The sequence below is a fragment of the Pan paniscus genome, chromosome 5, assembly GCF_029289425.2.
Source record: "Pan paniscus chromosome 5, NHGRI_mPanPan1-v2.0_pri, whole genome shotgun sequence".
NCBI lineage: Eukaryota > Metazoa > Chordata > Mammalia > Primates > Hominidae > Pan > Pan paniscus.
Window position 1 is genome coordinate 178,901,370 of NC_073254.2, and position 22,342 is coordinate 178,923,711.

Consider the following 22,342-nt stretch of genomic DNA (forward strand, 5'->3'; position numbering starts at 1 on the left):
ACACTTGCCATTTACTCAAAAACCAGTCTGAGTAGAGCCATCCAGCCACCACCAAGATTACATTGCGAGCTTGACCTTCCATATCATTTAAAATGTCAACGCTGTTTTCCAACATTCCAGCCTTCTTCCGAAGGTGCCACTTCAGCAACTTTTAACAGCTTTCAAATATTTGGATAAGACCTTTCAAATACTTAGAAATGCTCTGATAGGAAGTAGATACAGTAAATTTTCTCCCACAAATGGGAGTATGATAGGGAAAATTCTTACAACCAATGATAAATGAATTAAAAACTTTGCAGCTATTTTGGTTCACTTAATTGGGTAATTAGAGACAAAACTGTATATTTTTCCTTTCATGTTGAGTCACTATGTACTTTAAATAGCAGCTATTGAAATGTAACTTACCATAAAATTTACCCATGGAATGTATAATTCAGTGGTTTTTAGTATATTCAGAGTTATGCAACTGACACTGCTATCTAGTTTTGGAATAGTTTGTCAGCCCCAAAAGAAACTCCATGGCCACTGGCAGTCACTCTGCATTCCTCCTGATCCCTCAGCCCCTGGAAACCACCAATCTACTTTCTGTCTCTAAGGACTGGCCTATTCTGGACATTTCAGAGAGACAGAATTTTGTAATATGCAGTCTTTCGTGACTGAATCCCATGACTTAGCATAATGTTTAAAAGGGTTATTCATGTTGTAGCATGTACCAGCACTTCATTCTTTTTTACTGCCCAGGAATATTCCATTGTGTGGCTGTCACTTCTGTCTACCCATTCAGGTGATGGACATTTAACTTGCTCCTTGTTGCTTTTTAGCAATTGCAAATAAGAAACAGCTGAAAAACAATGGCATTCAAACTAGACTGTGGTCATTTTCAAAAGAATAAAAATCTTTAGGGAGAAACAAAATGAATTTTTAAAAACTAAACTTTTTGGGTTTACTGTTTTTAAGTTCTAAATGAAAATATTCTATGTTCTTAGAAGTTGCTGGCTGCCAAATTGACACGAACACAGTAGCAGCGCTCCAATCATGCATGGCCGTGCTGCACTCTGCCGCCTTAGCCCTCACTGCTTCTGGGCGCTATGGGGTGCCCCACCAGGACAGAGCTGAGAGGCTGGCTCAGCTTTGCTTCAGAGACCTCCCTCGATGGAAAAGGGTTAGTTTGCTGCTCCACTTTTTTTTTTTTTTGAGAAAGGGTCTTGCTCTGTTGCCCAGGCTGGAGTGCAATGGCGCGATCTCAGCTCACTGCAACCTCTGCCTCCAGGGTTCAAGAGATTCTCCCACCTTAGCCTCCTTAGCTGGGACCACAGGCACCTGCCACCACAGCCGGCTAATTTTTCTATTTTTTGTAGAGATGGAGTTTCACCATGTTGCCCAGGGTGGCCTCGAACTCCTGACCTCAAGGGATCCGCCCACCTCAGCTTCTCAAAGTGCTGGGTTTACAAGTGTAAGCCACTGCTCCACATTTAACTCCAATGATGCTGAGCACAACCCAGCACTCTAATTACAAAAATTTGTTTTGTTATAACTGAACATTCCCTTTCTATTTTAGACTTTCTTGGCTGAACATCTCTCTCCCCCAGCCCTATTCACGGCTGCTCACAAAAACATGACAATACCAGGCATGGTTCATGAAGTCTGGTGTGGGAAGAGGAGGCCTGGCTCACACCCCTTTGAAGTCATTTAAGACATATGGCCAGCTGTACCTTATATGCAGCCATTCACAGGCCCTCGAGGTGCTCAAACTTGAACATGTGAAAAAAAATCACCCAGGAGCTTGTTAAAACAGTTTCCTGGACCCCAGGCTAAGGGTCTGACTCAGGTTGGGAGGGGCCTACATTTCCATGTTTACCGGCTCACAGCTGATGCCAAGGTCATGCTATGACCAACAGTGCCCGGGCGGCAGGGGGCAGAACCTGCCATCAGGAAAATGCAAAAGGACATGACCTGTTTGGCCAAGATTAATGTATTTACCTCTGCTGATTTATAATCCTTCATATAAAAACATCCTTACTAAGTCTCCATTTATTGTACTAGCAGACAGGTTTTCTCTAATGAAACCTCAGATCACAACAGATGGACTCACATATTTTAGTAGTCTCTCTGGATCCTGATCCCCTTATCTCACTGTCTCCATAAACAATATGCCAACTGAATAAATTATAGCACTAGCTATGACAGACAGTGGTCGTTTTCCACAAATGCTGGCTAACAAATAGCCAAGCTCTGTAAAACATTACCATTGACTTAGCAAACCTCAACCAGCTTAGTGCAGAAATGCAGATACTCTAATTCGGTCAAGGCAGGCAAAGCAGAAAAGCCCGAGAGGTAAGTGAATTGTCTGTAGGTTTTTTTTAAGCTCTTCTTTCTCCCCATCACCAGCCTTTTTTGGAGTGTCACAGTAATGGCTAACATTGAAAATATAACTTTGTTTCCATGTATTATATGAAGCGAACATCTTTCTTACATGAACAATGCTGCTCCCAGTAACAAACTGTTTTATATACAAAATTATATCAATGTAGTTGCAATTGAAAACCCAATGACTACTTTTTACATTATTATGGTTTCCAGTAAGCATATGGTTAGAATGCCCAAGTTTTACTTCAGAAGGGCAGTCCAGAAACCACCCTGTTATAAATAACATTCTTTCAAGGACAGAGAGGACTGAGATGAGAACCACTATGTTGCTAAAGGTATTTATCAATATATTCAAAACATTATTAGAGAAGTAAAATAGCAAGGTGGTCCTTAAAATATTATTTTCTATTAAATGAAGTCTCTCTCTATATATCATCAATTTATGACACTGACCTGACAGTATACTTGGCAAAGACATCAACACCACTGGTCAGGGCTCTTCTATAATTCCCACCCATAGCAGTGGCCATGTCACCAAGGAAAGGAAGGGCTAGAAGAAATTCCAGGGACACACATTTAAGCTCCCTTTTTCCTCAGAGATCCCTGTTCTGATAAGCGTTCTCTCTCAACATCAGCCTTCTTGAGCTAAGTGTCCTTGCTGACTTTTAGGAGGTGGAAATAACAGTATAAATACATGACGCTAGGCTGGGCACGGTGGCTCATGCCTATAATCCCACCACTTTGGGAGGCTGAGGCAGGTGGATCACTTGAGACCAGCAGTTCGAGACCAGCCTGGCCAACATGGCGAAACCCCATCTCCACTAAAAATACAAAATATTAGTCGGGTGTGGTGGTGCACATTGGTAATCCCAGATACACCAGGGAATAAGGCAGGACAATCGCTTGAACCTGGGAGGTGGAGGCTGCAGTGTGCCGAGATTGCACCACTGCACTCCAGCCTGGGTGACAGAGTGAGACTGTCTCAAAAAGAAAAAAAAAAATTGTACTAATAAAATAATCCTGAGGCATATCTGCAAATGCAATGGATGAAGATGTAGAACACGGCTACTCCTTTCTATCAAGCTTTCTGTATCTTAAATTATACCTGATTATTTTATATGACCTCTTCTTTTAAGGTTAAAGAAGAACGTGAGCGCAAAGGCAAAGAAATCTTGGCCAGGCACAGTGGCTCACTCCTGTAACCCTAGCACTTTGGAAGGCCAGTGTGGGAAGATCACTTGGGCCTAGGAGGTCGAGCCTGCAGTGAGCCATGATTGCGCCACCACACTGGGTAACAGAACCCTGTCTTTTTAATTTTTTTTGAGACAGGGTCTCGCTCTGTCAAGGCTGGAGTGCAGCGGCACAATCTCGGCTCACTGTAGCCTCCACCTCCCAGGTTCAAGTGATTCTCCTGCCTCAGTCTCCAGAGTATCTGGGATTACAGGCGTGCACCACCATGCCCAGCTAACTTTTGTATTTTTGGTAGAGACGGGGTTTCACCAAGTTGCCAGCCAGGCTGGTCTTGAACTAGGCAGGGTGCTGGGATTACAGGCATGAGGAGAACCCTGTCTCCAAAAACAAACAAAAAAAATCTGCTTGTCTATCGGGCTCAGGAAAATGTTCAGATGCCAAAGAAAGGCCAGCCATCTATCTAAGCTCCACAAATCTTGTAAAAAGTGCACAGAATTAATTGTAACAAAAATTGTCACGTAATTCAGTAAAATTTCAGTGCGCCATTTTATCTGCAGCACAATAACAAAAACATGGGTACGCTAGTTATAAAACTCATTCTGATAAGTTTTCATATAATTATATAACACCAGGATATGTACTAGTCTTTTACTGCCTGAGTAATAGGAATAATAAAATCATCCAGTGTTGGAACTCACAAGAGTCCACTTGTCACAACCCTGATAACCACTATAACCAGCACTCTCCACAGGGGGTCAAAGTGCTAGCTCCTCATCCTCAGTTATTCCTCTAGCTTTCCTAGGAATCATGGACAGTCATACTATTCCCAGGAACATGACGCACAGAAGTCACTGGCCAGGTGGCAAAGTCCCGAGTACAGACCAGTGTTAGCTGCTGTGGGACGTCCTGGGGCCCATGATGGAGCTGCAGACACTGTGCGTTGCGACAGCTGTTGTTCCCCATCAGGAAGCTAAACCAGCAGGACAATTCAAGTTTGGCCACACATGGATTGATAATGACAGTTAATGGAATGACTTAGTTGCCTGTAGGCAGTGTCTGTCTACCAAAAAACGTAACCCACCACAACGTAGTGCCCTTTAGATTGAAACAATCTGGCCTCCCCACCCATTCCTTCTTGCCAGGTGTAAAGGGCATTCATTGGTTAGTACCTGCCCAGGTGCTAATTACTAATGAAAGCAAAGTCGTAACTACAGACTTCAGCATCTAAGGAGCCAACTTAACTCTATGGAAAACCAAGCAGCTGTAGCTAGAGTTTCTCAGTTCAGTCCTTATTTTAGGAAATGGGAGTACAACTTTTAACCTGAATAAAAAGGCTTTCGGTACAGTCACTGTTTCAAATTTTAACTGCCAGCAAGTCTGGCAGAAAGGAAAATTTACCAAATATCAATTTTTATGATTTTTTATGATGCGTTCTGTTTATACTCATTCACATCTAAATATTTACAAACACCTTATAGTTTAGTTCTTCTGGAATATTTGTATACTTCTACTTGACTATGGCTAGTTAGGTTTTTGGTGGTGGTGTTTTGTTTGTTTGTTTGTTTTTTGAGGCGGAGTTTCACTCTTGTTGCCCAGGCTGGAGTGCAGTGGCGCAATCTCGGCTCACTGCAACCTCCACCTCCCGGGTTCAAGCGATTCTCCTGCCTCAGCCTCCCGAGTAGCTGGGATTATAGGCATGTGCCACCACGCCCAGCTAATTTTTGTATTTTTAGTAGAAACGGGGTTTCACCATGTTAGTTAGATGGTCTTGATCTCCTGACCTTGTGATCCACCCGCCTTGGCCTCCCAAAGTGCTGGGATTACAGGTGTGAGCCACCGCGCCCGGCCAGATTTTTGCTTGTTTAAGCACAAGAACCATACATGGTTTATCCCTCGAATACAGCATCCAGCCCATGTCCAGTATCCTAGGGGCCGTGTCTCCTACCCTGCGATTCTCCTGACACCACAGGGAAGCAGGAACTCATTTCCCAGAGAAGCCAGAAGCACTTTAAGGAACTTTTTGAGTAATTTAAATGATGAAAAGTAACACTACATGCCACTCACACCTCCTTTTCTAAACTGTTCTCCTTACTACTTCCTCCAGCACCACCATTAGGCTAAACTTAAAATGTCAAGGCTAAATTCTTAATGTGCAGCAGACGTTAACAGGGCAGAGTATTGACACAGAAGTGGGGGCTTGGAATTTCCTAGTAACTTTGACTTTTCACGTATCTACACGATGTTACATTTTTATGTTATATAAACGTATGTTTTAAGTAGACCAATCAGAATAGTGATGAAGTATAACTGGTAGAGTGATTCCAAATGAGTACTCGATACGAGGTATACGGTTATCCTCGTCTGATGACTTTTTAATGGTTACAAAAACTGAGACCCTCAACTTCTGGTAATTAGCTACCAAAATATCTGTGTAGCTCTGGCTCTTTAACATTACTCCTAAAATAGTATCTTTAAATAGATGCCAATGGTTTTATGCTTTTGAAAAGTTTGTATTTACCAATTCCAGGGTAAATATTATGTAACATTTTATATATATATATAAAATATATAAAAATATATATATAAAAAAATATAATATATATATAACATATATAATATATATCACATATATATAACATATAATATATATAACATATAACATATATATAACATATATATAAAATATATATAACATATATAATATATATAAAATATATATAAAATATATAAAATATATATATAATATATATAAAATATATATATATAATATATATATAAAATATATAGAGAGTCCAGAATAATAGCCACCCCATAATTTCAAGAACATGTAATGAAATCTCAAATCCTAAATAGCTCCTTTTTCCTCTGAGAGTAAGCCACTTCCTGCCCCTAGACCCACATCCTGTCAGACCAAGGCTGCTTAACAAACACAAAAAGCGGACAAACCAGTCCCATCTGTGCTCATTATAATCAGCAAGAAAATCATGACCTTAGAACTAGAAGGGAACTTTCTGGGCATTCACATTCAAAAGAGGGTCATTTTAAAACCAAGCTGGGAAGAGTTCTGTGCTAAGCCCTCCCTACTGTCCACTGCATCTGGGAGGCAGAAAGGAGCTGCTTTCCATAGGTCTGACAATGAAATGACTGCTAGTCATGCCCGAGTTCCAAGCCTGCACTGCCGAGTAACACTGATGGCCATTTCCGACCTGCTGATGGCGTATGAAAATAATGCTCCTGATACCTATTAGCTGCTAGTTTTTAAGGCCCTTTTTGGTGAGTGTCTCTAATTAAGAACCAACTTCTTCTACACTGGGAATAACATACATTGTGTGTTATCTAACAGGGAAGTAAACTGGAATTCTTAGACACCACTTTCCCCTAAGAAAGGGAAAAGAAATAATCAAAGGATGTTACATTCAGCAAAAGAAACTATTCTTTCTAGAAACACAATCTACATCCTTCTCATCTCCTTACCTCAGGGCAGGCAAAATAAAGAGAAAGTGACCTTGAACAAGAATTTATCTAATAAACTCCTGAAGTCTAAGTCTTGATTGTATACCATGTGATTTCAGTTTTACTAGGTATATCATAAATACTTCATCACCAACATGCTTCACTGAAATGTGCAGGTAATTATACACAGAAACTTAAGTTTAGTAACTACTTAGTAAACTTAGTAACTACACACATAAACAAAAGTAAGGGACAAGGCCAAGATGGCTTATTATATGCTAGAGTCAGTTTTAATTCTAGGCTCAGAAAACATAGGGAACTAAAGGCCTATAGATTAAACATCACTATTCACCTGGAATGCATGGTTGTCTCTGCAAATTTAGAAGCCTGTGAAGAGTTTTTCCTTTCTTTTTTTTTTTAATTATACTTTAAGTTTTAGGGTACATGTGCACATTGTGCAGGTTAGTTACATATGTATACATGTGCCATGCTGGTGCGCTGCACCCACTAACTCGTCATCTAGCATTAGGTATATCTCCCGATGCTATCCCTCCCCCCTCCCCCCACCCCACAACAGTCCCCAGAGTGTGATATTCCCCTTCCTGTGTCCATATGATCTCATTGTTCAATTCCCACCTATGAGTGAGAATATGCGGTGTTTGGTTTTTTGTTCTTGCGATAGTTTACTGAGAATGATGATTTCCAATTTCTGATCTTGGGAGTGAGAAGGTGAGTCTAGGAAACAATGAGGCTGAGGTGGGTGGATCACGAGGTCAGGCGACCAAGACCATCCTGGCCAACATGGTGAAACCATCTGTACTAAAAATACAAAAATTAGCCGGGCATGGTGGCGTGTGCCTGCAATCCCAGCTACTCGTGGGGCTGAGGCAGGAGAATCGCTTGAACCAGGGAGTCGGAGGCTGCAGTGAGCCTACATGGCGCCACTGCACTCCCAGCCTGGTGACAGAGACTCTGTCTCAGGGAAAAAAAAAAAAAAAAAAGGTCGAAAAATTTCTTTGCTAACCTGTTTTTTAGAGGACATAAGACATAAACCATACTTAAGTCTTGTGCCATTGCTGAGATAAATTTTTGCCCCTAGTTAAGATCACATGAGCAATATTATACAATGTTAAAGAACATTTCTCCTGTAAGAAACTTCGATTAGACAAGATTTGAACTCACCCCAGTCTTTACTTTTGCCATCTGTCAAAAATTATCAAGACCAAAGTAGCTTCTTTTAAAAAATCCAAACTAAATCAGTAATCCTACAAAATTTGCTTAAATAAGCAAACCCCGCCAAAACTTACTTTTAAAATCACCGTTTCTGAAATTATACTAAATTAAAATTTAAAAAACTCTTCAATTTATACTGTCAGTATCAAGTATGTTACATCTGAAATGGCATTATAATTTGTACATCATTACTTGACTGGAAAAGACATGGTGTACACTTTACAACCCTATCACTCACCCCAACCCCAACCCATGGTTTGCTGTATTTCCTTCCCCCATCCCTGCCCACAGCCCCAGTATGTAGATTGATCTCTTAAAATGGCTAAAGCCCTACCCAGTAGATGCCCCTTATTTTGTTCATTTCAATTTTCAAGTCTGAGAAAATCGCTATTAAGACAATGACCTGTTCCCAGTTGGGTCACAGCACTGTGCCCCATTCCTATGGGCCCCCCAAAACATTGGGAATACAGAGTAATAGTGGAAAAAACTGGGAACAAATCGTTCTATGTGTTTCCAAGTCAGCTGCAATTTTGAGTAGTGACCTCCTTTTAAAACATGTGCATGGAGGGTGAGATGGCCCGGGTGGGGCCATTTGATGAGATCAGATCAGTTACTCATTTGATCCAGAGCACAAAGGTTGCCCCAGCAGCAGGGAATGGGGGACCTGCCCTCGCCCTGAGATCCTCCCACCTCAACACGCAGGCGCTTCATGACGAGCAAAAGTAAAGCATCTCTCCCTTTCTACCCTACAACATGCTTTTTAAAAGCAAATATTCTATTATGGAAAGTTGAAAACATTCATAAAAGTAGAGAGAATAAGTAGTACCATGATCCTCCACACTCTCTTTTCAGCTTCAACACCATTCTTTCTTCTACTCTACCACTTTCACTTTTTTTTTTTTTTTTGCTGGCATATTTTAAGGCCCTCATTCATTATTTCACTTGTAAAAACTTCAGTATATTGCTCTAAAGCACTAAAAAAAAAATCACAATACCACTATCACATCCAACATAATTTAAAACAATTCCTTAATACGTCAAATTCAGTAAATATTATTCAATTTTCCTCCATTTCTTTGAAAATGTCTTTTTGCAGTTGATTTGTTCAAGTTATATAATGCACCTTGTTATCACACTATTTCCACATTGCCTTGTTCAGCCAGGTTCTAAATAAAAAATCCAGTTTTCTCACCATTATTTCCCTGTCTAAATCCATTTAAGAGTCTCACCCAAACAGCAATGGATTATGTAAGCAAATACTTCAACATCCCAGAAGCCAACACCCTTAATTATTTAACTGAGGCAATGAAACACACCTTAATGAAAATACTGTACCAATATACACTACATATATGTTTACAAATAAAGTGATTCCAATCTCATATTTATGTGCCAAGCTTTAACCAAGTGACCTGTGGTTCAATTTTCTCTTTAAAAACATAACAGGCCAGGCGCAGTGGCTCACGCCTGTAATCCCAGCACTTTGGGAGGCTGAGGCGGGCGGATCATGAGGTCAGGAGATCAAGACTGTCCTGGCTAAAATGGTGAAACCCCGTCTCTACTAAAAAATACAAAAAAAATTAGCCGAGTGTGATGGCTGGCGCCTGTAGTCCCAGCTACTCGGGAGGCTGAGGCAGGAGAATGGCGTGAACCCGGGAGGTGGAGCTTGCGGTGAGTCAAGATCACACCACTGCACTCCAGCCTGGGCGACAGACAGAGACTCCGTCTCAAAAAAAAAAAAAAAAAAAAAAGACAAGGCTGGATCCCAAGACATAATTTATAAGAAATTTACAGATGAAGTAATGGTGCAATAGGTAAAATACTATCAAAACAATCATTTCCCTGAACCACAGCACCTGAGAAAGGATGGAAGAGTAAGTGGGTTTGGCAAATGATGGACTTATCACCAAACCCTTGCAAAAACAAGTTCTTGAAGACAGACCATCATGGTTCACTGTCCAACCCAAAAGTGATTTACCAGAAAACCAACAAAAACACATCACAGTGGGCCCACTCGTAAGTCACTCTGCCCAATGGTTTTAACGCTTTAAAGAGTCAGTAAAGAATGAAAGTTAATTCTAGCTCTTGCCAAGGCCTAGGTGAAAATTTACAGTAGCACGCTCACCACCCCCTGACAATGTATTAGACATGTGTCTTTCCCCCTGCAATATAAGCCTCTTGAAAGCAGGTCTTTCTTTCAGGAGGGGCTGAGGAAGGCACTTTACAACTCCAAACAGAAAGCCCATTTTATTTAGTCAGACCAGCACCTCCTTTCCAGAGCATTTTGCCATTGAGGAAAGGTGGGACAATGTGCATTTCAGGCTCAAATACACATTAGCAGGAAATGGGTTCCACCATTCACTGGATGTGACTGTCAACCAAGCAGGTGATAATCCTTTAAAAGCCTCTTTTTGTTCACCAGTGTCTCCCCAGTACCTGAAAACCTGGCACAAAGTAGGTGCTCTATTTGTTGAATGAACGAACTTTATGCAGGGTGGTTGTACAGGTGTACCTAACATCAATAACTTAAGAAGAATGTGTGTATGGAGTTCCGAGCTAAGGAATCCTAGTGGCCAACCCTGAAATCAATTCCTTATCTATGGGGAACATCTGAGCCCCCAGCCCGCAAGCACTTTAAGGCTGCCAGGTGGAGGCTGTTAGGGGGAGTATGTTAAGTAAGAATGCTGTGTAAACTGCATGCTTTTTGCAAGCTTTCGGGAAGCAGTTGCTGTTCTGTCCAACCCACCACCACTGGACTGTCCCATATGTGAATTTCCAATAAACCTGATGCTATCCCTGTTGAAGTCAACAGAGGTCTAGCAAGACAGCTGTGTTCATCGTGGCAGCAAAAGGACAAACAACAAGGTTACATTTACTTACTACATTATTTCATCGGGCTGCTAAGTTAGAGGAAAAGAATGACCATCACGAGCTAGTAAAGCTTTTAATCAGATTAGAATTTTATCAGGTACAAGTGGAACCGCACAGCCCTTACTGACCAGGGCCAGGCATAAGGCCAGGTGCTTCCCATGTGCCATCTTAGCAGGCATCCCAGGCAGGCACGCAGGATCTTGTTTACAGATGAGGAGGCAGAGGGAGGTGAAAAAACTTGCCCAAGATTACCCACTAGGAGGCAGGTATGTTTACCTATTTGCTCGTCCTCCTTCCCTCTATTTATCCTGCCAATAAACAAGAATTTAAAGTTTGCTATAAAATAATAATGCTAAACAACAAACAAACAAACTTGGGCCAGGCATAGTGGCTCATGGCTATAATGCCAACACTTTGAGAGACTGAGGCAGGAGGATGGCTTGAGGCCAGGTGTTTGAGACCAGCCTGCACAAAACAGTGTGAAACTTCATCTCTATAGAAATAAAAATAAAAAGATTAGTCAGGTGTGGTAGTGAGCGCCTGCGGTCCCCCCAGGAGTTCAAGGCTGTGGTGAGCTATGATTGTACCACTGCACTCATGCTTGAGCAACAGAGCAAGACCGCATCTCAAAAACACAAAAACAACACCTATCCTCTTGCTTTGCTGCCAGAAAAGACAAAAAGCACAAATAAACAAGCACCTGACAGCGTTATAGGTGGAGACCGAGTTCTATGAGTGCAGTAAAGTGGGGCACGGCACAGACAGAGATGGAGCTGTACTTTAGACAGGGTGTTCTGAATCAGGAATGGACTTACAAAACATCTGCAGTCAGAAATTCACATACAGACTATAGTAGATCAAAAGCTCATTTTAAACTATCAATGAGGAAAAAAGCAATTCATTTACATAACATTCTCTTTCCAACTCAAACATCAGGTACAAATTGCTTTCTTTTAGCATATGCCAGAAATCTGTCATTACACAATAGCTTAGCAAGTGTGACACAAGATACTGCCACTTTCTCTACACAAAGACCCACCCAAACACCAGCTTTGTTTAAAACATTACCTCAGCACCACGATGCCTCTCCTCAGTAGTTTCTGAGTCCATGCTCAGAGTCCATGATGTGCTCAACACTGGCTAACAAAACACATTCTGTTCTTTGAGAACAATTTTTTAAAAACTGGAACCAATGGGGTGGATCTGCTTCCAAATATTAGTCCAGCCATATATATACAAGGTTATAATAAATGCTTAACAATAATTATTTTTATGCTAGAAGCAGGAGTTGGTCCATTTGTTTCTCTAAAGAGCCAGCCAGTAAGTATTTTAGGCTTTGAGGGTCTTACTTGGAGTCCGTTGCATATTGTTGTTTTTTAAAATCCTTCAAAAATATAAAAACCATTTTTAGCTGGTAGACCAAATAAAAACAGGCCACAGCCAGACTCGGCCCTAAGATGATAGTTTACCTACCCCATCCTAAAGTAAAAACAATTATTTACAGTATCTGAAATGACAACCGTCCACACAGGCAGTTTAAAATTGATCTCTCAGGCAAAAATGGAAAACAAAATTAGGTTGCAGAAGTGACTTCGAACTTAAAAATATGAGCAAAATCTGATATACTGACTACTAGAGTTTGATCCTCAGGTGATACTGGTTCCTCTCCTATCAATAAAAGGTGGGCCATGGTGAGATATTTTTTATTTTGCTTTTAAGGTTTTGTTTTCAAGTATATTAGATTAAAAGGATAACTTAATGAAGTTTTACATTTCCTTTGAAACAGCATTACTGTTTGCCTATAAGTGTTAAGAACGGGTTAATGAATAAAGGAAAACAGAACTGACCACTGCTGACTGGGAAGCCCACATCCCTCCACACTTACCCAAAGGATCTTACCAGCCGGGAGGCCCTCCCTGGTCCCCAGGGCACACTTCTCTTCTGTGAAGACCTCTATCATGCACTACACTGCATTGTAATTGCTTACACATCTGCTTTCACTAGGAGACTGAGAACTCCTTAAAGGCAAAACCAATCTTATTTTTATTGTCCCTGCACCAAGCACATAATGGGATATAATAGCGCTTCAAAACATGAAGGTGGTACCCATGTGACTGATAAGGGAATTCCGACTAGAACACACAGAGAGAGGATGGACACGAGACAAAATCAGAGTCCTCCCTTTTACTAAGATAACCCAAACTGTTCATATTGCTTTTTCCCTGAGAAGACCAATGGACAAACTTTACCCGTTTATAGGAACCCAAAGTTTTTAGCTAACAGGGTTAAGTTTGAAAAACATTTGCGGGGTAGGGAAACACAAAAGAAACACATAAAGCTTACAGCATCTTAAGATGAGTTGTTTGGATTTCACCGATAAAAACTTTGTCTCCGTTTATCTTATGTAACATTCTTTCCACTTAAAAACTAACTCCCATTTTACAGCTGACGAAATTTAGGTTCACAGATGCTAAATGGCTTCCCCAAGTACAGGTAAGCAGTAAATTAGCTATGAAATTCTCTTTAAAGCTCTTTGTGGTTTCATTTTGAAAAAAATTATGTGTATTAACTATATCAAGCATTTCAGTCAAAAGTCTCTAAGTCGCATTATAGCACAAGGGTTTTGTTTGGTTCTGAAAACTACCCAAGTCTGGAAAAATCTTTTTATGTCAACAGGCATGGATGGTAAATACATCAGAAGGAAAATAATGCAAACTTTGGTCTTTCAACACACATTTACTGCTGAAATTAAAAACTAATTGGAGTACTTGGGGAGTCTCAAGGTAGTTACTACTGAAATGAAATAAGGGATAATTCAAAATGCATTCACTGACTTTGAAAGCAGACTGAATTTCACTGCTTCAGAATAGAGCTGAAACATCTAACTACCATTAGAAAGCAGGTATATCAAACCACCCTAAGAATCTCCAAATTGTCAAAGAGATATAAAAGTTTAAGTTAAAAAAATTAAGAAAAAAATTATAGTTCACTAAGTGATATTGTTTTCCTTTCCCAAACTATAATTATTCAACATTTGTTAGAAATCACATTATCAGCCAGGCATGGTGGCTCACACCTATAATCTCAACATTTTGGAAGGCCAAGGTGGGAGGATAGCTTGAGCTCAGGAATTTGAGACTAGCCGCCTGGGCCACACAGTGAGATCCTGTTTCACAAAAAAATAAAAAATTAGCTGGGTGTGGTAGTGTGTGCCTGTGGTCCCAGTTACCCAGGAGGCTGAGGTGGGACGATCACTTGAGCCAGGGGTGGGGGCCGGGGCACTGAGGCTGCAGTGAGCTGTGACTGTGCCACTGCACTTCAGCCTGGGTGACAGAGTGAGACCCTGTTTCCAAAAAAAAAAAAAAATTCACATTATTTCATTAACAAAAGAGGCCAGTGTGGAAGGAATAAAAGAGAAAAGAGGAACAAGGAATGGGATCTCTTACTTCCCTACCATTTATAGGGAATGTCTAGCCTCTTTTTTTCTCTTTGAAAACAAAGAGCCAAAATGTGAGAGACCACTGGGCACTGCCAAATGAAGCTCTGCTACTGGACTCCCTGCAGAGAGAAACTCAAGTCAGAAGAATATTATGTTGAATGGCCTGCCCAAGTATAGGTAAGCAGTAAATTAGCTATGAAATTCTTATTTTTATGGCTCTTTTTCAGAGAGTCATCCTAGCCCCTATTCGAGTCCCAAATACCAATAACAGCACTCCTGGCATTTCAGCCGGACTGTAAGAAGGCGGCTGGGCATCAAGTGACTGCTTTCACCCAAATGGGTGCTCTGAAATCACACTGGGCTTGATTGGGGTGCAGGAGAAAGGAATATATAATAACTGCCCTTTTCCTATTGAATCAGCAGTACCATCTGGAGAGCTTATTTAAAACATAAGCACCCAGCCTGCACCTCACCCTAGAGATGGAAGTCATTATTAGTTCTTCAAGGGACCCAGGAATCAACAGTCTCCAGACAATTGTGTACACAAAATTTTGAGAACACTGCACTAAATTAACCCTTCCTCTTAACTTTAGGTATGTACGGTGTGTACATATACTAGGGAAAACAAAAAGCTACTGAATTATTTGGATTTAAAAATAACGTAGTTTAAGGAGTCTGGTCCTTTAATATTTTGGGGGGCAGTGGATATAGTAATGAAAGAAGGCAAGGACTTTTTTCATCAACGATTGTCACAAACTTATTAACATGTAACAACAAATCCAGACTCCCCACCTTCCCCCACACCTGGTCCTTCTCCAGGATTACTTATCTCAGCGATGGCACCACCACACATCCACTTGCGCAAGCCAGAAACGAGAAGTCAGCCTCGACACCACCCTTGGCCCTGCATATCCAACCCATCACCAGGCACTATCAATTCTACCTCCCAAAGAACTCTCAAATGCATCCACTTCTGTTCCCACCACCACCACCACCACCACCTTGGTCCAAGCTATGAGCTCCCTCAATGGTCTACCATAACTACCCTTGCTGTCTCCTGCCTCCTGTGATTTTCCTATTACAGGTCACAGTCAACTTTTCAAAAGGCAAATCTGATCATGTCACCTCCCAGTCAAAACCCCAAGTTAAACTAAAAAACACCCAAGAATGGCTTACAAGGCATGGCCTGACCTGTCTTCCTCTCTAGCCACATTGGGCTTCATGTGGAACCCCAAACTCACACTACTTCCTCCCACCACAGGGCCTTTGCACAAGTTGTTACCTCTGCCCAGGGAGGTCACGTCCTCAAGGATGCCTTCCTGACCTCCCCTATTTGCACCCCCACCAGCACACACACACTTCATCTACTCTCAGGCCTCATGTACCCCTCTTCAGGCATACTCCCTGAAGCTGCAGTTTTACATTTACTCTGGGATTGCTGTCTGTCCCCGAAACCAGACTGTAAATCCACTGACAGGGACTGTGTCTGTGAACATCCAAATACATTCATTGTGCCTTACAGCGTGATCATGGCAAATCACTCATCCTACCAGCACCTCTCACTGCCACATGGCAAAATGTTAGCTACCTAATTCACCACTGCCCCTCGTGGAGGAGGAGGGGTGGAAACAGATGCTACGCATCCTCCTCAATTGCGAAGGGATTGTGAGGGGGGAGTACATTCAGTAAACTGTCCCTGTTAAAATATTTAATAGAAAAGGTTATGTATTCCCAAAGAGGCAAGGTAATCTCAGAAATTACCTTAAAATTTTGGCACAGTAGAAATGTGAACACACTTTCAGAGTTTTCCTAATGAAAGGTAAACCTGCTTTTGTATTAGAAATGTCTATAACACTTCAGAAATGAACAGGTAAGATGTGTTGGAGCCACTTAAAGGCAGTTCAGCTCTATGGTTCTCATGACAGCTTAAAGAGATCTCAGCCCTGAACACAACTCCCTTTTCCTTCCAGAGCTTAACTACAGCGGTGTTCCTTGCTCACTCCCCATGCCTTCTTTCCACTGGGCAGAAGAAAGCAAGTGTGGGAGAAAGGCGCTCCGCAGTCACCCTAACATGAAGGGGCGGGCAGAGAGGATGCTTCCGGGACCAATGATCTGAGCACCAACTCCTACACCTCTCCCTAGATGGGGCAGACCCACAAGGTCACACAGCACACCATGTCCTGGGGACTGGCCTGAACAGAGGCCAAGGCTCCCTCTGGAACCCCAAATCACCCTCCTTGGACGTCAGTCAGTCACACATGAATAGAGTCCCTAAGCAGCTGTGGGAAAAGCAAAACCAGACAACAGACCACAGCTGTTCCTCCCTGTGGAGTGCTGCCGCGTGCGCCCCCCAGCCCTCAAGCAAGATTCAGCTGAAATGTTACTTCTCAATACAGTCTGCCGATTTCCCCATCAGATGATTTTCCTTTCCCCATCAGATGATTTTCCTCTCGACTGCGTCACGCGTTACCTAGGCTCTTTCCCAGTCTGACAGCACTTAGCGGGTTTTCAATTTCAGCATTTACCCCGCATCTTGGCCCAGGTACCAGACACTAAGCTTCCAGAGAACAAGGTCTGCCTCGCCCTCTGTGCAGGTCACTCTGCTTGCTGATGAATAAAGTCTTTTTTTTTTTTTTTTCTTTTTTTGAGACGGAGTCTCACTCTGTCGCCAGGCTGGAGTGCAGTGGTGCAATCTCAGCTCACTGCAACCTTCACCTCCCAGGTTCAAGCGATTCTCCTGCCTCAGCCTCCCAAGTAGCTGGGACTACAGGCATCCATACCACACCCGGCTAATTTTTGTATTTTTAGTAGAGACGGGGTTTCACCATGTTGACCAGTATAGTCTCAATCTCTTGACCTTGTGATCCGCCCACCTCGGCCTCCCAAAGTGCTGGGATTACTGGCATGAGCCACTGTGTACCGCCTCAGTCTTTTAAATAACTGTTGCCTTTGGGAAACAGTATTAGGAGAAAACACAGGAAATAAGTATTTTCAGTTATACTGTTTTATGAATAAAGTCATCCACTCACTCAGTTCAGGCAAATCAATCAAAAATACTTTGCCCGTTGAATTCAAGGGTTAACAGTTGCAATGAATCAGGTGGAAGGCCAACTACTCAGAGGTATCCATCCTTTAAGTGTGTTTGCCCCTTAATCCAGTTGTTAAACATTAAGCCCAAGAAAACCACCTACCATTCTTCGCTAACATTCTTAACTTAGGCTTGAATAATTAGAATCAATAAACCTTTGTTTAAAGGACACATCCACAGAGCTGTTGGTGGATGTTTCATTTTAACATTTACTAAGGCAGCAAAAAAACCCCAAACCAAACCAAAACTAACTGGATCCTCTCTAACAGCCTTAAGAAATGTCATATTCAAATATGTGCAACCTACTATGCTCTTCTCAGTGATTTGTGGGATGGCTCTAATATAATTTACATACAGAAAGGCTTAGTGTGTTTAACTTATCTCTAAGACCCTCCTCTGCCAAAGAGGGGGCAGGGAGAAATTTCCCATGGCAGACAGGTATGGCTGACCTAAAAGGAAGCCTCTCAAAAAAGGGGTTTTGTTTGTTTTCAGACAACATCTCACTCTGCTGCCCAGGCTGGAATGCAGTGGCTTGATCTTAGTTCACTGCAGCCTTGATCTCCAGGGCTCATCAAGCAATCCTCCCACTTCAGCCTCAGTCAGAGCACCAGCCACCACACCCAGCTAATTTTTCTATTTTTTGTAGAAACAGAGTCTATGTTGGCCAGGCAAGTCTCGAACTCCTGGGCTCATGTGATCTGCCTGCCTCAGCCTCCCAAAGTGCTGGGATTACAGGCTCATGCCTGTAATCAGGCCACCTCGCCTGGCCTCAAAAAAAGTTTAAAAATTGTAATTGTACATATTATACAGAATACAGTCTTTCAAAGAGTAACTCTGGCTCTAATACACAAGGTGATGGCTACTGTCTTTCCTTAACAGCTTCACAACTATCTTCACTTTGTCAAATGTCAGAAACATCTTTTAAGTTCTGATCTATCATAAAAGACCTCTAAAACAAAATGAAATGAAAACATACCTGCCATAAGAAATAAAAGAGAGAAGGGAGTTCTGACATTGCAACATGGATGAACCTTGAAGACATTATGCTACAGGAAATGAGACTGTCACAAAAGGACAAATGCTATCACGATTCCACCTGTATGAGGTATCTAAAGTTGTCGAATTCATAGAGACAGAAAGTAGAATGGTGGTTGCCAAGGGCTGGTGGTGGGGATGGGGAGGGAGAGTTTAATGGGTACAGAGTTTCAATCTGGGAAGATAAAGTTCTGGAGATGGACCTTGGTGATGGCTATGTTAAATGTACTTAATACCTTGAAATGTAAACCTAAAAGTAAGAGGATAAATTGTATATTTTACCAAAATACAAAAAAGAAACCATAAAAATAAATTACCATTCATTATGAGAAATGAGAAAGAAAAGTAGTGACGGAGAACAGGTTAACTTTTTCCTGAGTGCTGTCTTAGCTGAGCTCTGCACCTCTTCTTTTAGTGAAATAAAGAAAACCACACCCAGAAGGGTAATCTTCTTGACCACTCCTCCGCATACCGTTGCACTCAGCTCTGCCTGAGTAAGGGGTTGTACTTAGGTCACTTTCATACCACATGCACTGTCAAGCCTCGATGTCACGTGTCACTTTTAAGTTTGAATTAAAAAGAAAAATTTTGTATAGAAAATACTCTGCATCACAAATGAATCATCTTGATGTAACTTAGGCAAAAATTATATTGGCTTCTGAATCTACTGGCATATTAATATTCTTTATCCTAACAGCAAAATTAATACCTCCAACAAAGATCTTAGAGAACATAAAATGTAACAGAAGAAGCACACAAGGCCGGGTGTGGTGGCTCACGCCTGTAATCCTAGCATTTTGGGAGGTCGAGGTAGGCAGATCACCTGAGGTCAGGAGTTTTAGACCAGCCTGGCCAACATGGTGAAACCCCCTCTCTATAAAAATACAAAAACCAGCTGGGCATGGTGGCACATGCCTGTAATCCCAACTACTCGGGAGGCTGAGGCAGGAGATTCGCTTGAACCTGAGAGGCAGAGGTTGCAGTGAGCCGAGATCATGCCACTGCACTCCAGCCTGGGCCACAGAGAGAGACTCCGCTCCCCCATCCCCCACAAAAAGGCACACAAGCATTGATTACAGAACCAACTTGTTTGAAAAACCAAAAAAAAATTCCAGATGTATCTGTAATCCCAATTTGTAATGAATCCTGATATTTTGTCCATTGTGATTCAAAACTCAAAAAATGTTAAACCTTCCCCCCAATGTCTAGTCACCAGTTCCCCAGTGTTAAAAGCAGGTAGAATACATACAACTTTCTAAGAAGCGTCAGTCCCAGAGAACCTGCCTTGTGCCTACAACCCCCAGGTCTGGCCAGCAATCTCAACAATCAGATTCAAGGAGACAGAGGCGCAGGCACAGCCCTTTCGTCAGCTGACCAGGAGTGCTCGGCCCGGCCTGCCAGGAACCTCTTATCAAACTCCACCGGCTGCCTGCATCTACCATTCAAGTCCATGGCTAACCTTCTGTTAGAGACAGAAATTCTGCTGCAGCCAGCAAGTTTGCTGGTGAACAGGGCACCGCTTCATGGGCCTAGTAGGAAGCGAAGCTGAAAGGCAACTTCCGAAAGCCAGTCTCCTCTCCCAAACGCCCTTTAAAATCTCCCCAGTTGGATCTGGGGCGCCTGTGGTTTCGGACCCTTAGGAGCTCTGAGAACTGGTGTGTGTGGTCGGAAGCCATCTGAGTCTCCCTGTGATTTAGACTTAAGAAACTTCCAAGTTGTATTACTATACCCTTTAAAAACAGACGGAAGCAGTGTAAAAAGGCCTCTAGTTTTTAGAAAACACCGTAACTACTGGGGAGGGGGCTCACGAAGAAAAAGACTACAGAGAAAAACATCAAAATGGTGTTTTCCTAACGCTCCACAAAAGGGTCAACAAGTAACAAAGAGCGGCGAGAACCTCCTATTCCTATCGTCTTCTGCGTGTGAGAAGAACCCTGTTCCCCAGGAACTGCCCCAACACCTCGTGCAGGTGCCTCCCCTCTCCAATGAAGCCTCTCCCGTCCGCCCGGCCCAGAAACTGGGCAACTTACTGGTTTCGGCATTTTCGGTTCCTGGTGAGTATCCTCGATCCCCGAAAACACGACTCTCCAGCAGCAGCGGAGACGCTGTCCCAACCTGGAGTCAGAGCAGAACCCTTAGAGCGCCCGCCCGCCCTGCCTCGTCCTCCTGCCGCGCCCGACACTCGGCGCCCGCAGCGCGCTGCTGCTTAAGAACCGGCCAGCCTGGGCCCGGGTGAGTCAGCGCCCCGCCCAGCACCGCGGGCATGGGGAGGGGGCACGGGCGGGGCGGGGGAGGGGGCACGGGCGGGGCGGGGGAGGGGGCACGGGCGGGGCGGGGGAGGGGGCACGGGCGGGGCGGGGGAGGGGGCACGGGCGGGGCGGGGGAGGGGGCACGGGCGGGGCGGGGCCGGGCCCCCGGCGAGGAGGCGCCCGAAAGCGGGGGCGCGCGCCCAAGGGGCAGCCGGCGGGCACTGGAGGTGCCCCCCAGTTGGGGGTGGGTCCGAGGAGAGGGGGTGCGCACCCAGGGGACCCCCAGCACGAAGGGGCTGGTGAGGGGCGCAGGCCCGGGAGAAAGAGGGCAGGGGGAACACTCAGTGGGGAGGATCGGGGGGAGGGGGCGCGGGCCCCGGGGAACACTCGGCCAGGAGGATCAGGGGAGAGAGCGCCGGCCGGACGGGGAGGGGTCTGGGGGGACACTCGAGGTGCACCCAGCGGAGAGGCGGAAAAGAGGGGGCGCGGGCCCAGGGATACCCGGCGGGGAAAGGCCCGGGGAGAGGGAGCGCGCGCCTGGGGGAGAGAGGGCGAGGGGCAGGGGGAACACCTAGGAGGAAGGAGTCCCGGGACAGCCAGCGCGAGCCCGCGGGGCACCCGACAGGGAGGGGTCAGGGGAGAGGGGGCACAGGGCGGGCGGGAGGGCACTCGGCGGGGAGGGGTCCGTGGAGAGGGGGCGCGGGCTCGGGGTCCGCCGAGGAACTTCCCGGGGCTGCCAGGAAGCCCGTGAGAAGCCGAGCACTCGGCAAGTTTCACTTTGTGTAGCAACCGTTGCCCCGCGGCTGCAGTCACAACCATCAAGCCTTTGAGAAACTCTTTCAAAAACTGCAACCGCCCGGGAGCCGCCGAGGGACGGCGCCCAGGCAGCCAGGCTCCGCGTTTCCTTCGGGAGAGACCTGAGGGGACCCGGCGCCGAGGGGAAGGTCGCGGGGCCGCGGGCCGGCTCAGCTCCACCTGCCCCGCGGGTGCCGGGCGAGAACACCGCGCCGCGCCCCCTAGGCTGCCCGCCGCACCTGTCGCCGAACCCCGCCGCCCGCCCGGGCCCTCCACCAGGAACCCCCCGCCCAGAACCCCCGTCCCGACCCCGGCCGCCGCACGCCTCACCCGGCGCCTGCAGTGCTCCGTGTGCTCCCCGCCGCCCTTGCGTCCGCCGAGTGCGTTCGCTGCCCGCGCTCCCAAGATCCCCGGCGGGGCGGGTCCCGGGACCACGCCCCTTCCCGCCCAGCTCCCGACCTGTGAGGTGCGCCCCCCACAAGATGGCGGCAGCCGGGCCTCGGGCTGGGTGGGGGCGGAACTTGGCGGAAGTGCGCGCTACTCCCCTCGCAGATGCAAGTGGGGAGGCTGTTTGTCCCACAGCGGGCAGGGGGAAGTCAGGAAAACGTAAATAAATCTGGA

General features: G+C 44.5%; 1 protein-coding gene across 1 annotated transcript in view; it reads right to left on the reverse strand.

Annotated features, from left to right (window-relative positions):
• EZR (ezrin) overlaps positions 1 to 22,314 on the reverse strand; it is a 54,016-nt gene extending 31,702 nt beyond the window's left edge. The window contains exons 1-2 of the mRNA XM_034963169.3: positions 22,052 to 22,314; positions 20,708 to 20,792 (exon numbers count right to left, since the gene is read on the reverse strand). Coding sequence (XP_034819060.1) covers positions 20,708 to 20,719 — 12 coding nt within the window. The 5' untranslated portion in view covers positions 20,720 to 20,792; positions 22,052 to 22,314. The remainder of the gene's footprint in view (positions 1 to 20,707; positions 20,793 to 22,051) is intronic.
• Between the last annotated feature and the right edge of the window lie 28 nt (positions 22,315 to 22,342).